Below are 17,195 nucleotides of genomic sequence, written 5' to 3'. Positions count from 1 at the left end.
TCCTATCAAAAGTTGCTTCGTGTCCTTGGGAAACAACTGGAAAAAAGGCTCAGCATGTTTCACTGAGTGCGACCTGATCGGTCTTTTGAAAGAGACAAAGGAGGAGATGGATGGTTTTTCTGTGAGGCTGAGCCACTTCTCCCTGGGGCTGGGTGCTGGGCCAGGTGTGCTGGCCAGGTGCTACCTCCTGCCTTAGGGGATGCTCCTGTGGCTCTTACAGCTGCTTTGTTTCCCCAGAGGTGCAGTGTGGCGGTAGGCGAGGAGATCACCATTTGGATAGGTTATATATTTCTGCCCTTTGCTTATGTCATTTCAAACACTCTATAAAGCAACTAGTACTTATTTTACGCTTCATTACCAGAATGACTTGAAAATTGTCCAAATGTTCTGTGGCAATTAGAAAATGAGCCAGATAAATGAAATTTTAAAGCCTAGGCCTGCTCTCAGCATGTCCTCTTTGGCTTTATAGCTACTGAAGACATTTTTAATGAACACATTTTATTTATTTATACTTCCTTCTCACCTTTGTCTCTTTCCTACCAATTCTACTTGGACCACATTGCAGGATTCAGCAGGGCCAGATAATAATCAGTAAGGAGCCACATCAAATAAAATCCTACCTTTTTCTTTTGCCAGCTGGTGAATTTTGCACACCGATCCTCTCCATGAGGGGAATTTAGTCCCAGAGCCTCTGTAACTGTAGTTACTGAAGCAGCTTTTATTCACCAGCATTGGTCACGTTTTAAGATTTGCTGCTGTTAAGTCCTATTTAAGTGCTGTTATACCACAAGTTGGCACTTTTTGCCCTGGTAAGAGGCCCAGTGACCCATCCAACATATTTACAGTGTAGCACCAGTTGCACATAAGCTTGTAGCAGAACACCTGTGTTCATTTCCATCCCTAGACTAATGCTAGCTGTAGAAGAGTTTGGCGTGTTGCTCCTCAGAAGAGGATGGAAAACCTGGTTATTATCTTTGTGTTGATTTTTTTTTTCCTGATCTCTAGATGAGACCTGCTAGAGCCAAGTTTGACTTCAAAGCACAGACTCTGAAGTGAGTATAACTTGTTCCTATTGCTTTTACTGTTCTTCTTCTGTCTTTTCCTCAAGGATGCTGCATTTATGAAGTTTCATAGAATTAGAATTCACATTTCAGTACTCAGCCCAAGCAAGGTGTCTGCAGCAGGGCAGGGAAAAATAGTATGAATCTTGTGCAAGCCTTGAGAGGGTCTCATTTTAACATTGCTAGGAAAGGAAGAAAGAACAGAATTCAGTAAATGAGTGACTGATTTTCTGCTCAGGTGCTGCCCTGGGATGGTTTTGTTATATGTCTAGAGGTGATGATTTATAATGATTTACAAAGCATTGGACCCCAGGACCTGCAGAAAAACTGAAGCAAATGCAAGGGCTAACTATTATGTCCCTTGAGGAGAACATGCGAGGTATCAGACAAAAGTAAAGCAGAGCTTGTGAAAATTGTGATAGGAAAGTCTGGGTTGCTTGTTTTTCCATCGGGAACCACACAGTAGGCTTATGAGCCTAGTACAAGCTGACTACAATATGAGTACCTTCTTCACAATTCTAGCACTGAAGACTCTGGATTCAAATCCCAACTGTTATCCCACATGAGGTCAGTGGTTGCACAGCCACTGGCTGACCCAAGTGTAATATTCACAGAATCAACTTCTGTGTGTTTGAGGGTTCATCTAATCACTAAACAACCTTCCATTAAAATCTTGTGTCATTTTGGAAGGCTCTTGTGTCATGACCAGTTTTGAAGCAGGAACTGAGCACAGCTTCCAGTCCTCCCACTATATCCAACATGGAGAGCAGCCAGTGGCACCTTTTGCTTGAGTTTGACCCCACTGCTGCTGGAAGGATGTGTAGTCAGTAGGGTCATAAGTCTGGTTGTTTCTTTTTTTTTTTTTTTTTTTAACAGAATACACAAAGAGCAAGAGAGTTCTTTGCACATGATGGTGTGAACAGGGTAATTCTCAACATATAGCCTTCACTTTGATTGGAGCATGATGTGTATCTATAGGGATGTTGCAGATCTTGTTACTTAGGAGTTGCTGAACAGAAAAAGAACCCATCTGATCTCCAGTGGAATTCTGATGGAGTACTTGTGTTGTTAACAGGGAACTTCCTCTGCAAAAAGGAGATATTGTTTACATTTACAAGCAGATTGACCAGAATTGGTATGAAGGTGAACACCATGGCAGAGTTGGCATCTTCCCACGATCCTATATAGAGGTAGCTGCTTACCCTGGAGGTGTTCTCTTTGCCCATTCCCTTTTTGCTAGTGATGATTTCATGAGCTTTTTTCATGCAACTCTCTTGATTTTGTTTGTTCATTCTAGCTTCTCCCACCAGCTGAGAAAGCTCAGCCCAAAAAGCCATTACCATTGCAAGTATTGGAATATGGAGATGCTATTGCTAAGTTCAACTTCAATGGTGATACTCAAGTAGAAATGTCTTTCAGAAAGGTAAGACCTAAGTTGCACTGATGAATTGAGTCCAGACAAAAGTTTTGTAATGCCAGTAACTTTCTGTTTCCAAATGGATGGAATACTGTCCAAATGACAGTAAGATCAACCTTTTTGTCAAGGATTCACCCTCATCACCCATGTTTTTACCCTACTGTTGTGTATTGTGATGAGAGTGTTGCAGATCAGCTGAATCAAGAAGTGCTAATTGCTTTCTTAGGTTTAGCTGAGAAGATACTTGGAGTGCAAATGCTGTAAGCTGGGCTGTGCAAAGAAAATTAAATATTTGATGACATGTCTGCAGTATGATCCTCTCCAGTGGAGGTGCACATAGTCTTGTGAGAATGGTGATTCAATAAGAGGAAAGCCAGATTCCCCTTCCCTCGCACTACAAACCAAGTCATTAAACGAGGCAAGGCAGACGATATTCTGTCATGCTGAAGTGACTTCCTAGATCTGATTGCAGTCGCAGAATAGGAATTAGTTCTGTAATGACTGTTCAGTGCAGTCAAACACATTTAAACAGCAGAATTTCTCTTTTTCAACCAGCATCCTGTTATCATGATGCTCAAATTAGATCTTGTCAGCTGTCTTTTAATTATGTGTGAAGGCGGGGCTTATAGTTTGTATTAAGGATCTGAAAGTCACTTCATTTGTCAGCAAAATAAGAGAGAGGGCATAGAGAGATCTGGTTTAAACTGCAGACCTGTGCATATTCCACGTACCTCTCATACCCCTAAAGGATCTCACAGTCAGACTACAACCTCTGTTTTCCATTTTTAAACTAACTTTAGTATGCATAGTCTTGAAAATGTGAGATGAACATAACCTGTAGGCAGTCCAAAAAGTGCACCAAAGGGTCTATGTTTCTTTCTTCTCTGAACTGAAGAGTATCATTCCCACCCAGATGTTAGGGTAAGGACTACATAACTGGGAAATAAGGAAGGCTGAGAGCCACAGATTGTTTTAAGTCGATTGCAGCAAGATTAAAAATGTAATCTGTTTTGACTTCATTGCCGCTCTTTCAACAGGGTGAAAGGATCACGTTGATTCGACGAGTGGATGAGAACTGGTATGAAGGAAGAATCTCTGGCACCAGTCGCCAAGGCATCTTCCCTGTAACTTATGTGGAAGTGCTCAAACGGCCAGTGGTCAAGAATGCCATTGAATATCCAGACCCACCTGTGTCACTCTCCCCTAACCGCAGCGTGACAGCTTCACCACAGGTATTTGGACTAGACGCAGCCAGTAAACGCAGCTTGCACAACAGGGGCATGTTGCCATTACTGTGCTAGAAATAGTAGCTGGAAAAAGCTCTAGCTAACACTGGTATTCTCTGCAGTAAAGCCTAAGTGCTCCCTGCAAGAGAAGGTGATGTTTCATTTACCAGAAAGGTTAATTAATGGGTCAGTTAGAGATTTAGAGATTGAGCTTTTCCTCACTTATCCATAGTTTTAATTCAGGCCAGGGTGAAACGGCTGTGATTTCACTGCCAGAAACGGAATGAGTATATAGGTGATCCAGCTTCCCCTCTGGGGTGTTTACAGACCTCCAGGGCATCATGGACTGTTATGGTGCAGTCACTATGGTTGATTGCAAACAGCTTGAATCAAGCTGGACCCTTACTCCAAAATGTTCCAGGTCAGGACCAAGGTTTTAGGAGACAGAGTCACAAGAGTGTTCTGTATTATTTGTGACTGGTACTAAGTGAACTCAAGTTCAGAGAGCAAGCTAACCTGGGATTTTTCACGACTACTGGATTAACTGCAAGCTCTGCTACAGTTCAAACCAGAAATCAAAATGGCAACAGATAAATGCAGGGGGAATCTAAGAGTCCCAGAACGTTTGCCGTGGAATATGTATTGGGGAGGCAATGAGTCTCTAAATCTGTATGTTTTGCTCTCATTCTGCAAATACTCATGCTCAAATGTCAGCATATGTGTCTGGAGTGGGGCCATGAGGTTCTGATGTGTCACAGGACCATGGAAGGCCATTCTGAGGTCAAGACTGCAAGGAATTAAAGTGGAGACTTGAGATCAGGAGGAGAGTATATACAGTACAGGATGCCATGGCTTTTGCATGGTGTCTATCTGGATCTTCCCTTAAAGAGTGCTTTTGTTATTAGCCACTGTGTAAAGAGGAGAGGCTTGCTGCTTGTTTGGGGTTTGCTGTTGAAGTGGTCTACAGCCATGTTTTTCTGTTTGAGCTTGGCTGTCACTGTGTAGCTGTGGCCTGTCTGCCACTAGCTCTCTGCAAGCTTCTCTCTTTGATGGAAGGGATTATATCCAACCTCTTTTGGTTTCCTTAACTATCCTTTTGATTCCCTTGGAGTAGAGCAGTTCTCTTCCTTACTTTTTTTGTCTGACATGGCAGAGGACTGAGAAACAGTGATCAGTTCTGTACACGTAGCTGGTCTCACTGATGGCAACAGCCAAGGGCAGACTTTGAACCTGTGTTCTGCCTTTATAAACACAGGACTTTAATCAGCCAAAGACCAAATAGCCATAGCTGTTTCTTTTTTTTGTTTGTTTGGTTGTTTTTTTTTGTTTGTTTGCTTTTAATTTGTTTCTCCTCCACAGCTTCAGCAATGCAAATTTCTTGAGGGGTAGGTGTTATTCAATGTAAGGTTGGATAAACTCAAAATTCATTGCAGCTATGAATTCTGACTGATTCCATGATGTGAGCTGCCAAAGTCCCCTGTGTTACTGCTAGGCCAGTCAGATGCTGTATGCTGCCATCATGGATGGTGATTTTAGCTACTCCTTAAGGTACTTAGGATTAACAGTAAGAAGTATAAGGTCTTCCACAAGACATCTGGAATCCTGGCAAAGGCTGGAGAAAGGTATTACCAATACAGACATGGACAAGACTCCATGGTTGGAGCAGCTGTGGACAGCAGATTCTCCAGCTGTCTCCAGGGTACACTTGTCCATGGAGAACTTAGGCATGTGCTTGGTTGTAGATCTGCTCCTCTTCATGCTTGCTCACTTTCTTTTGCTTTTGTTCAATAGTTTTTTTTTATTTTCCTTTCTTATTTTTGTTCATTTCTTTCTTTTTCTCTTCTGCTTTTGTCTCCTTCAAGTCTCCCAGCTCTGAGCTGCTCCATACACCAACTCCTCCGCCTTTGCCTTTCTCACGCCGTGCCTTGTCTCCAGAGGTGCAGGCAGTCACATCCGAGTGGATTGCTCTGACTGTGGGAGTGTCTCCCAGCACCACTCCTGCCTTAACTGCTCCATTGCCTTCTCTGCCTGAAGCCTCCCTCTCCCACACTGACTCTCTCTCACCTCCTACTGTAGCCAGCCCTTCCCCCTCGTTCAGCCTCCCCTATTCTCATCTCTCTGGCTCCTCAACTCCAAGGTCCATTAAATCCCCCTTGCCCTTTTACTCATCTGGGCCTCAGCCCTCCGCTCGCAGTTACTACCTGGCTGCTCCGCAAAGCAAAGAGAAGGTTGGTGGCTCCTCTTCTCCCTGCCCTCGCTGGGCAGGCGGGAGCCCTGAGAGCATCCTCACAGAGCAGCACGGCACCCCTGGCAGCCAGGCCTGGCTCCAGAAGACTAGAGAGGGCAGCAGCAACCCTGAGCAGGGTTCCCATGCTGCTCCCAACATCTCTGTGGAGCGCTGTCTGAAACCATCCCAGCTAGACATGCGTGCAAGCCCAGAAAGGAGACCTGTGAGTTCCTCTGAGGACAACCAGTTGTGTCAGGAGCTAATGGCTATTGTGCAGGGAGGTAAAGCAGAGAAAAGAGGCACGAGGAGAGGTGATCTGGGGAAGTTTCAAGGCGGGGAAAAGAAGGTACTTCTCCTGCATGTGTGTGCACTACTCTGAATGCCTGACTTTACCGGTGTGTTGAGGTTTGTGCTACTCTGCCATGCAGGCAGAGCCAGTGGCTGGCACTTGTACTTTTAATGATCCTAAGACCTTCTTCCAAGGTTCACCAGTGGCATTCCCTGGGCAGTAGATAAGAAACCTTCAGAAGAGTGCTCAGGAGTAGTGTAGCACAGAACTGACTCAATTGGCCATATCTAACAAGGTGACCATGCCAGACAACAGCTATTACTAGATAAAAGAGTCAGATAAAAGGGTCATACAGGCCTCTTGCTCATGTACTTCACCATCTAGAATACAAGCAATTATTTGCTATTTAAAGATTTTCCAGTGTGCAATGGACCATCTTTGGTGGTGGGATTTATTCCTTCCCCGTAAAGCCAAGCACTGAAATATCTTATAAAGTCAGCCTGGCTTCTGGAACCACAAAAGCTATGCCTTGTTGAGGAAATACAGAATGGATGATCCTGGAGACTGTGGATTAGTGATTCCCAGTCTGGGATGTGCATGGCTAAGTCAGGGAGGCTTGCTTGCTATCTGTGCTTTGAGTGGAATTTATTAAATTTGCATTTTGAAAATTGCATGAAAAGGTTCCATGTGTAATACTCCCAAGAGTATTTAGGTATATGTAGGCATATGTTACAGGAAGGAAGATAAGGGAACCTTCTAGTAGCTTCTGCAACATTTTCTGTCCTCGGTCTTGGTTTATGGAGATCTGTCTTACTTTGTAGCTCTCGCTTGTCTTAGTGTCCATTATGGGCTACAGCCATCCAAACTACATTACAACACTTCCGTGCTAACTTGTACAGGAGTGGGAATTTGGGGAGCTCAAAATCATAGTGTTACAAACAGCTTCTTGATGGAATGTGATTGCCTCCATGACGTATCCCATCTAGCCAGTGTTAAATAGTGAGGGACTGTGATTTCTACGATGACACATTTCACACTGGGAAATCTTGTTTGATTTCAAACAACTTGTTTGATTTCTGCTCGAATCATAACCAGAAGCATATTGAAAGCTGTATTAAGACTATGCTGTTTACTGACTGCATATATTTTTAGCAGTGCTTTCTACGGGCATAACCTGCATGTTTTAAGCAGAATGAAGTGGTAAGGTCTAACGAACCAACTAGGAAACTGCATCTGCCCTTGCATGGAGTTATGTTTGCTGTGTGTGCATCAAATCTTACAGCATAGCAGGTGTTCTTATCACTACCAATGACTGTGATAAGAGTGTGTATGTCAAGCTGATGAACTTTTCTTTTCTTCAAAAGACTGCAGACTCAAAAGCTTTCTCTTCACCTGCTCCTCTCTCTTCCTCTGCCCTCTCTTCCTCTACTGTCACAACACAGCCACCTCCCAGACTTACACGTAGAGTCAATAAGCCACAGGTAATCATCTTTGCTGATTACTCTTCCATTGCTTACAGTTGTTTCCATGCCATGCCATTGTTTTATCATATGCTTGTCTATCCATTCAACAATTCTACACACAATATTTCTCCTGTCATTTAATTAAGCATTTTATTTAAAAAAAAAAAAAAGAAAAAGGCAAGCAATTTAAACAGTTTCCAGGCTGTGCAGAAGGGCAGGTATGGACAAAATCTTCTGGTGCAAATCCACCTAACTGCAGGTCAGTGAGCTTCTGCCAGTTTGTACCAGCTGGAGATCTGATTTTCTGTTCCTCTGAAGGATTAGCTCAGAACTTTTAGTACTTCAGCTGCTGATTATTTCTGACGTTGTGTTTCTACAGCTTAATTTCATTCTAAGGCAATATCAGTGCCTTCCTTGTTAGCAGGAACAGCATCACCTGTGGTACTTTCATTCAGGTATTGTTTAATTTCCTGAGATCGGGATTCAGGGCCAGAGTGTCTCAGAACTGCAACAGGACAACTCAGGTTGATGTCCACAATGTTGGGGACCTGTCTCAGCCTTCCCAGGTGGTTCAGTTTGGATATTTGGAAAAAGTTCTCAGAAAGAGTGGCACATTGGAACAGGCTGCCCAGGGAGGTGCTGGAATCAGTGTTCAAGCAAAGGGTGGATGCGGCACTGAGGCACATGGTTATTGGGCATGGTGGGGATGGGTTGTCGTTTGGACAAGGGGATTCCAGAGGTCTTTTCCATCTGTAATGACTCTGTGATTCTGTGACACCTGCAGTCATCTTTAGGGAGGGACAGAGTTGTGTCTGTGCAGCATTGCCGGCTCAGGAGGGAGCAGCGCTCACTGCTGGAGGCTCTCAGTCCTTCCCCGCAGCCCCACACGATGGCAGTGTGTGAAGCAGAAAGTTCACAGTTAGCAAAAGCCAGGCAGAGTTCTAGTGATGGTTTTGGGGGTAGCAGTCTTGGCTTCATCAGTGAACCGTATTCTGCTGAGTGAGTGTGGGAAGTAGATGCCAGTGTTCTTACTTTCGTGAGACTGAGATCTGGCTTTAACTCTGAAATTTTTGTTCCTTTTACTCTCCTCATGTCCCATGCTGTCTCTCATGCACTTCTATTTCGGGTGCTGCACCTGGTCGCAATGGGACACTGTAGCACTTCTTTGGAGTTAAAGTCAAGGCACATTTTATACGTTGTGTGCGTTGACAATCAGCCCATTGTCAGTGTCAAGTTAACGCTGTGTTTGACAGCTGCCGGCCTTGACCTCCTTTCCAGCTCTGGGCCTGCAGTTACTGGGGAGCAGTAGTGGTGTTGTATATACATATATACACATATAATGACTTCCCATTACCTGCATGACCCATACAGAGGCCAATTGCTTCAGCAGACCCGGGGGCATTTTCAAAATCTATCTTCTTTCCATTGAATTTAATTAAATGAGAAGAGCATTTAGTAGACGTGCAAGCGAGCCGTTGCATTTGGCTTCGTTTTCAATACTGTCTGTCCCTGAGGTTTGAGGTATTGTACTGTTTTAAATGTCATATTTTGCTCGTAAAAGATGATCTCTCAGGTTATGAAATTCAAACCCGGGTTTCTTGTCATTTTAAGACCGCTTAGATGCAGAGCTGGGTTAAAGGCTGTGTTCTTGCCTGTTCCACTAAGCAGTAATGTAAAGAGCACAGGCTCTTCTAAATATTATAAAATTATTCCCTTTTCTTAGTTTCACAGTTCAAACTGATCAGAAAAAAAGATAAAAGAGCAAGCCCATAGCATGTGAAAAATATGGCAAGTGTAATTAACAGATGTTTTTTCAGTATTCCAGTGAAACTTGATATTAAATGTCAAATGGTGCTAGCACATGTGTGAGCCTTTGGCTCCCAATCCAGTGGCCAAGGAGTCTCTCCATTGTTTCTGCCAGCCTTTACAGCTGGCTGCAGTGCACAGCAAGCTTTTCAGTGCCCTTTGTGAGAGCTCTTGGGCCAGCTTTTCCCTCACTCCCACCAGAGCTGGGATCTGATATATGCAGCAGTTCTCCTTCACTCTGGAGGACTGGCAGTCTTCTCTGCTCATGGCTCTCCATCCATGTGCAGGAGCAGCCCTACTGCATGCCCATCTCTGAAGGGATGCCTGTGTCTCTGCCTCTTTCTGTGTGTCATGTCAGTCTGTTCTGCTTAGCTTTCTTTTTGCTGATGTAGTCCTTTTGACTCACACCAGAAACATGTTGGAAGAAGACATACAAACAAGTGCTGCTGTGGTTGGTTGGACACGCTGATGACTCTGCTAGGAACAGGGGAACTGCTGCTGAGTCGTCCCAGGATCTTTCTTCCTAAGAGTACAAAACCTATCTCAGGACCTTTCTAGGCTCTTTACATAGAACATCTTTCTGGTATTTCTACAAACCTGTGATGCTCTTTAGATCCATCCTCAAACTCTGTACAAGGTGGAAACAGTGGCCAGCTGTGCTTTGGAACTGGCTATACCACGTTTGTGTAGGACGGAGGCAGAAACACTTAAGTATTAGCAAAGTACTTAGTGTGACCCAGAGGGTGGGAGCTGAGGGCCCTGATGGATTGTGGAGCATTCCGAGGTAGTGCTAATTTCTTTAGCTCTCAAATAAGTAATTTATTTCAGAATTGTTAATGCTTTTTAGAGAAAAGCTCGTCTGAGAGGTCGCAAATAATCAGTGAGAAATGGACAGCATGGTCTTAAGCTCATGGAGCAATTGCAGCAGTCAATTTATTAGTGAGGAACAAATAAGCACTTTCTTGAATTAAAAAGAAGTCGTTCTTACAGCTACCTTTCACCTCATGATGGAAATTGTTTTTTCCAGATACTTCACCGCCTGGGTTAACTCTGATCTTATCAGATTTGATGCACTATATCCTGTTGCTCTGTAAAATATTAATTTTAAACTTCTAATTATGCTATTAGCCCTTCAGAACTGATGATAGGCAGACAGGAATGACTTCTGTATATTCTGCTGTGATTTCAGGCTTCACAGTAAATGCTTTGAAGGCAAATTCCTCCCCATTTAGCCTATCCAAATTACATTTTATTTTCTCTCTTATTTTATTTTTCACACTATGCACATGGTTATAGAGCATTGTGTTTTAAGGCACCGAACCCAGATTCCAGCCCAAGACAGCAAGACTTACGAAGAAGGAGTTGTGGCGTTGGATTGGCATAGAGCGGATCACAGTCTTTGAGAAGAGAGTCAATTATCTTTAGTACAGTGATGAACACAGTCCTAGAGATCCAAGAGGTGGTTCACAGGAGCTTTGAGAATGGGAAATACCTCTCATCACCCTATGCTTCTCCAGACTCCTTGTGCATGCTTGGGCTGAAGGTGTCAGTTGTCTTTCTCCTCAGCTTCTGTGCTGCCTCAGGATGCTATGAGCTCACAAGCTTTTTCCTAAGCCAGTGGTGCAGCCACGTCTTTGAGCAGAATGAATGGCACTGATGAAATAAATGAAGAGTATGGGAAAGCATAAAAATGGAGGCATGTGGAGTTTGGGATGAATACTGTATTGGATTATCAGAGAGGATGGTATTGCTCTGTATCTTACCTGTTCTAATCAGTACTGCTTGAATTACCAGAACTGCACTCATTCAGGCATCTCATTTGCTAGAGCATGCACACAGCATTCTTCTTGTGTTTGAATATGCAGAATCATGCTTAAAAAAAACCATGTTCTGGATATCTGTGACCTGGGATATGGGAGTTCCTGTGAAGAGGATTGACTGGGGAGAAAAGGAGTCCAGAAGCTTCTTGGATGGTGTTTGGAGCTAGGCTTTCAGTCAGCCTCCTCTAACCTGAAACTCTGCTTTGTTTTGGGAATTAATGTTGCAGCTCAGATCCTTGTGGGGTACAAACTAGAGTGATTTTGATGGGGCTACACTGCATCGTGCCTCCTGAGGACCTGAGCTGGTCTTTATTTAAGAAGCAAGCAAATTACTGTTCTTCCCTGTGTCAGAGTCACCAAGGACTTAGCTAAAAACAGCAGCAGATTCTTCTCAGTGGGTTATGTGCCCTCAAGTATGTATTTCTGTCCTTGTCGGCCCCGCTCCCCCACCCTCCCAACCACAGGAATGCAATGTGACACTATGTATCAGTTCTGGTTGTAGCCCTGTCCATGATCTTCTAGCTCATCCTTTGGCTCTGTGCTCTAAGCTTCTGTTTTGCTGTCCTTCTCTTTGCAATATTCTGTGCGCTGCAGTGTAATTGCATTACTGTAGCCCTAATGTCTTGTTTAAATGAAAGATCTTGTTGTCCAAAAAGAGTGGTATTGGGATGGGGAGGGGAAGAGTTGTTCATTTTCTTTTGTTGTCTGCACACCATTTATTTTTTTAAATTCTGACCAGTATCACATCTGCTAAAATGTCTTCCTTATCATCTGCTTGGTGATCACACAGCCTTCCCTCCATTCATTGAGAGCTGGACCAGATCTCACAGAGTCTGAAAAGAGCTATGTGGTAAGGCTACTGTTTCAATCAGATGTGTAGTCCTAGCCTTTCTTCACCAAGACAGGGACATCTCAATAGATTATAAAATACCAGCACCATTTTTAGCTGTGAAATAGGTATTTATTTACCTATTAATACATTGTTTTGTTTGCAATAGAAGAAGGGAATGTAGCACTTAGAAAAACTGCCATAATCAATGAGAAGTTGGGCTAATTGTGCTGCCAGTCCCTGGGTATAAGCTAAATGAAGCCAAATGCATGAATGGAGCAGCCCACCTTGCATTCTTGAACTGACCTCATTGCATTTGTAATAGTACCACTGCAGATCTAATTGCAACCTCTTATGCTGCTGCTTTTTAAAATATATGTCTATGTATTTGTTACAAATCTTCAAACTAAATGCCAAATTCTTCTATATCTCACCTGTTTTTCCATGCTTACACCTGGATCCCTTCTGCACTCCACTACCTGGATGTTTACCTGGATCTACAACTCTTTTTTTTTTTACTGGACTTATGTACTGCATCTGGAATGTCCCATCTCTTCCTGTCTATATTTTCCCTTCCCTCCCCCCTTGTTGACTGTTCTTTGGGTGTTTTTGGATGTCAATGCTGCCTACCACGCAGGAAGCTGTTTGCAATGAGATCATAAACATTGCAGAAAAGTCTGTGCATTACTGCAGTACTATTTCTCAGCCTCTTGACTCTCGCAACAAGGTGACCTCTAATGACCATAAACCATCTCTCATCATTTCTCAGCAACCTCAAGCACAGCAGCAAGGAGCCAGCCCTGACAGAAGTCAAACACCACGAGACATGTAAGTCCTTTTGGCTCCCCTCTCTTCCAGGGGCCTTGACTTATACTGATGGTGAGGATGGGGATGTGTGAAAGCTTCAGCATCTCAGGTGTTAAATTCAGATTGTGGAAGAGTGACTGCTTAGTGCTTTTCTTTGCAGAACAGAAATAGCCTCATAATAGTGAGAAGTCTATCTAAGTGGGATGTTTGTGTCTGTATAGCATGTGGAGCACTGGCCTTATTCTCCAAGACTGGGTCTCCTTTGGGCATTTCAGTTATGCTGTTTACGGAGACTGTTTCAGTGTCTTTGTATCTGAAGCTGGAGGTGAATTAACATGCACTAATCTGGCTCATATGCCATGGGTCAGCATGTTCATTCCTGTTCTTAGCTTCTCATGGCATAGTGAGAAGTCCCAAGGTTGGTCACTTTGTGCGAGGTCCAGGAAAGAATTAGTGGCTGAATGATATGAGAGAGCCAGGCTAAGATCTTCAAAGCTCTATGTTGAGTTTAAACCTGGAGCTGCCATTAATCTCGCTAGGGCATTTCACTGTTGGTTTTGAGAATAGGAGCCTGCACTGTACTGGGTTTCAGTGACAGTTGGCTCCTAAAAGGAGCCTTTGCTTTTCCCTATCTTTATGCAGAATGGAAACTCTTGCATCCGCTCTATTTTCACTCCCCACAGCCAGGGGATCTGGACTTGCCCAGAGATTTCTTCCACTTCATAAGATTCCTTTCAGATAATTACAGAGTGCCTCTGGAGCAATAATTACCTCAGAGCAGGATTCAATCTTAAACTTTGTGCCTCCTTAACCAGGATTTATCCAACCTTAGTGCAGTAAACAAGGCAGTGTATTTTTCTCAAGACCTTCACTCTGCCATTTAGCAGTTCATGGCCCTGCCTGTGTGCCTGACAAGGGAATGAAAGTCTCATTTAGACAAGTAATGAGTGTGTTCAGGTTTTGGCTTGTATTTGTAGGGTGTCTGGTCTCTAGGTGTAGCATGTTAGGAAGGCTGCAGTCACTATAGTCTATGGTCTACAAGGGAAACAAAAGTGCTCTGCGCATCCTATGCAGTGCAGGTGTGACACTGATTCCTGCTATAGCTTTGTGGTAACAGTCAATCTAATGTGAGTGGCTTTCACCTTTTAAATGGGGAATACAGGTCCAGATTGTATTGAACAAAATCCAGTGACTAACGTGTGGTATTTTTCTACTCTAGAGTTAGCTACCAAGCTCTATACAGCTACACTCCTCAGAATGATGATGAGCTGGAACTGAGGGATGGTGATATTGTTGATGTTATGGAGAAATGTGATGATGGCTGGTTTGTGGGTAAGTGTGATGCTTGCCAGGCAGCAGGAGCCTTTGAGATGCAGATGAGTATTTTTGCAGAGCATCTAGAAGCTGCTTTCATTTGCAGGATTGAAACAGAATGGAAAAAAATCAACTTAACTTTTTTGATGATTTCTCATCTTCTCTTACTGAGAACATTAAAATTAGGGTGCAGGGAAGTGGAACTTTGTTTTTCTTTCTGTATGTCCAGGTTTTCAAATTTTTTTTTCTTTTAATTTCCATATTCCCTTCTTCCTCCTGATCCTCCTTGCTCACACAGTTTGCAGAGCAGCAGAGAGAATCAAGGAAAAGTGGGTTTCTGTGCCTTTTCAAAGGAGTCATGACAAGTTACAGAAGGTAGCAAGTAGGGGGCAGAAGGAGCACTTGTATTGGAGTTGCAGTCTCTAGAAATCCAGCCTCAACTAAACATGGTAGTCTAAACTAAATGAAGTCTTGCAGCTTCAAGTAACGTAAGTCTGGACAGCGCTCTCCATCTCAACAGTGCAAATCTAGGCTTGTCCTCAGCTTCTTAAGGAAGCTGAGATCATTTGAATAGATCAAAGTTTGGCTCCTAGCGTACATGACCAGGAGCTGTCACCACCACCTTCTTCATTGTTAGAACCAAAGACCAAAGATGGTTATTAGCAGACTAGTTCTGATCTCTTCTATACCAAAAGGCTCTCTGACCAGGACTCTTATATATTTTTATAAAACAATGAATGCAAGCAGCAGGGGCTGCCATCTTGACCTTTTAAACCCCTAAGCCTTCCTTGGATGGCTCCATCTCACTCTGGCTTCCTTGTCTTTTATTTTGCTATAGGTACATCCAGGAGAACGAGGCAATTCGGCACCTTCCCAGGCAACTATGTGAAGCTTCTGTACCTGTAAAGTAACAGTAATCCCACAGTGACAGAGATGGAGCTGTTTTTCAGATGGTGTTTTTAAACAATGAAGAAAGAGACAATTTATGAATGTAATAGACAAGAGATGAAAAGTGTTAGGAGGATGTGGTTATGTGGTACAGTATTGAGTTGAATGTGTAGCCCTGCTTCTACTAATTCAGGGTATGATTTGTTTGCTGAAGGAGAGACAGTTTCTAGTTTACAGTGCTGCCTTTGTGTATTCCTCTCCCCTCCCCAACAAGAGTTCTGGTGATAACCTTAATTCGTATGGAGTACTTTACTTCTGAGAAGGCTTCAGGGAAGCAAAAGGTATAGGTTTTGTTTGTGTGTTAAGATATGACAGTACTTTCAGAAAGTACGTGACCTTGCAGCTTCTCCGTTCACTGGTGAGGTCAGGGAGGCCAGGCTTCCTGCCTTGCTGAAGGCTTACTGTGCTCTGCCTTCCACTCCCATAGAACTCCCTTCCTTCATGCCATGCACCTTAAGACCCCGTATGGGCAGAGGACAGCCAGTGTGGTTAAACTGCAGAACTCTGTTGAGAAGGAGTTTGGGACTGGAAGTTTAATCCAGAGGTGTCAGCCAAAGTGTACTGCAGACACGCAAAAAGCCCAAACCCTTTCCTAACACATTACCCACTTCTGCAAGGTTTTTTTCTTTTGTGCAGGGTGTGTGTGTGTGTGTGAGTGTACTGTGTGCAGCAAAACGAACTGAGTAATGTTTTTTTAAAGAGAAAACAACCTGGCTTTGACATTTATCTGCACAAAGAATAAAACCAATAAACAGAACATCCATGAGAGCAAATCCTGTTTATGAGTCCTACGGCTGTTTGCTTTCTCTGCTCCCCCTTGTTGGCCCAAAAAGAGTTGAAGCATGCTCTTTGGGAAGAAGGCTTTGCTTCTCTAGCATTGAATGTCAGAGGTTCTGATAAGTCTGAGAAACATGCCTTTGAAGGTGCCTTTTTCTGTTGTTCTTGCAGTGTAGATGGTAGATCCAATAAACACCTGCATTTTGACTGGCCCTTAGTCCAACAAAAAAGTCTGCTCAGTTTGGAAAGCCGTGTTTACAGCGGTTGTTACCAGTCATAGAGATTTGTATTTCTTTGAGGAAAAAAACGTGGCTTGCCTGTAAATCCACTACAAATACTCTTTTGATAGACACTTTGTTATTAAGAAGTATAAACAAAACCAGTTCTATCAGACTCTGCTTCCTACAGTTACCATACAAATAGCAAAAGGTTAGATTGCTATTTTGTCATAAGCCGTATTTAATAATATAAAATGCCTATTTTTATGCTGATGCTTTTATACAGATTTATTAAGAGTAACTACAACTAACTGTTAGCACGACTTGCAATATGTTTTGATAAACTAGCCATGCTCCTGGGTTTGAAATCAAGTAGGCTTGTCTTCCGTCTCAGTCTGCGGAGGAGAAGACTCAGTGTCTCAGAAGTTTGACTGTAAATATGTATATTTAACTTTGTACAGACAATGTACTTACCTTGTATAGAAAAATAATTTAAACGCATTGAGCGAAGGGAGAAAAAGAAAGGCAGTTGTCAGAGGTTGGAATTTTATTCCACTTTTATTTAAATGATGGAATTCTGTGTGTGTTCATATAAAGAGTTTTAGCACAAAATATCCACTATGAAAGAGTTTCAGATATGACACTGACCACTGACCACTGACTGCTCTTCAATAGGAGATATCATTAATTCTGCATCTTATTTATGTTTTTTTTCTGCTTTGGTTTTTTCTTTCAGTTATTCATAGCAAGACATAGGCTGTTGCTAAGATTGGACAGCACCAAATTAATCTATCCAGCAAAGTAACACAATAATACTGACTGTATATAACCTACTCATTTAAAGGTTTATTTTCTGTTCTCGCTCTTGCCATTTTAAGTTACACACACACACACACACACACACACACATCACAACTTATTTTTGTGTTGATTTTTGTTCCTTATTGCAGTGGATTACTATTTGGCAATTAATAAATGGAAGTATTGAATTAC

The 17,195-nt window shown here is 42.9% G+C and overlaps 1 protein-coding gene across 50 annotated transcripts in view; it reads left to right on the top strand.

Annotated features, from left to right (window-relative positions):
• Positions 1–17,195, top strand: part of SORBS1 (sorbin and SH3 domain containing 1) — a 108,580-nt gene extending 91,385 nt beyond the window's left edge. For 26 of the 50 annotated variants that reach the window (XM_052676909.1, XM_052676910.1, XM_052676911.1 and 23 more), the window contains 10 exons: positions 1,006–1,052; positions 2,137–2,251; positions 2,359–2,484; positions 3,516–3,710; positions 5,567–6,277; positions 7,585–7,701; positions 12,100–12,159; positions 12,776–12,966; positions 14,165–14,277; positions 15,098–17,195. In XM_052676909.1, coding sequence (XP_052532869.1) covers positions 1,006–1,052; positions 2,137–2,251; positions 2,359–2,484; positions 3,516–3,710; positions 5,567–6,277; positions 7,585–7,701; positions 12,100–12,159; positions 12,776–12,966; positions 14,165–14,277; positions 15,098–15,165 — 1,743 coding nt within the window. In that variant the 3' untranslated portion in view covers positions 15,166–17,195. The remainder of the gene's footprint in view (positions 1–1,005; positions 1,053–2,136; positions 2,252–2,358; positions 2,485–3,515; positions 3,711–5,566; positions 6,278–7,584; positions 7,702–12,099; positions 12,160–12,775; positions 12,967–14,164; positions 14,278–15,097) is intronic. The other 24 variants (XM_052676936.1, XM_052676931.1, XM_052676955.1 and 21 more) reach the window with 6 other exon arrangements.

Source organism: Tympanuchus pallidicinctus, unplaced genomic scaffold (genome assembly GCF_026119805.1).
Source record: "Tympanuchus pallidicinctus isolate F22 unplaced genomic scaffold, pur_lepc_1.0 scaffold16, whole genome shotgun sequence".
NCBI lineage: Eukaryota > Metazoa > Chordata > Aves > Galliformes > Phasianidae > Tympanuchus > Tympanuchus pallidicinctus.
The sequence above is the reverse complement of the archived record's forward strand: the minus strand, read 5'-3'. Positions and strand labels throughout refer to the sequence as shown.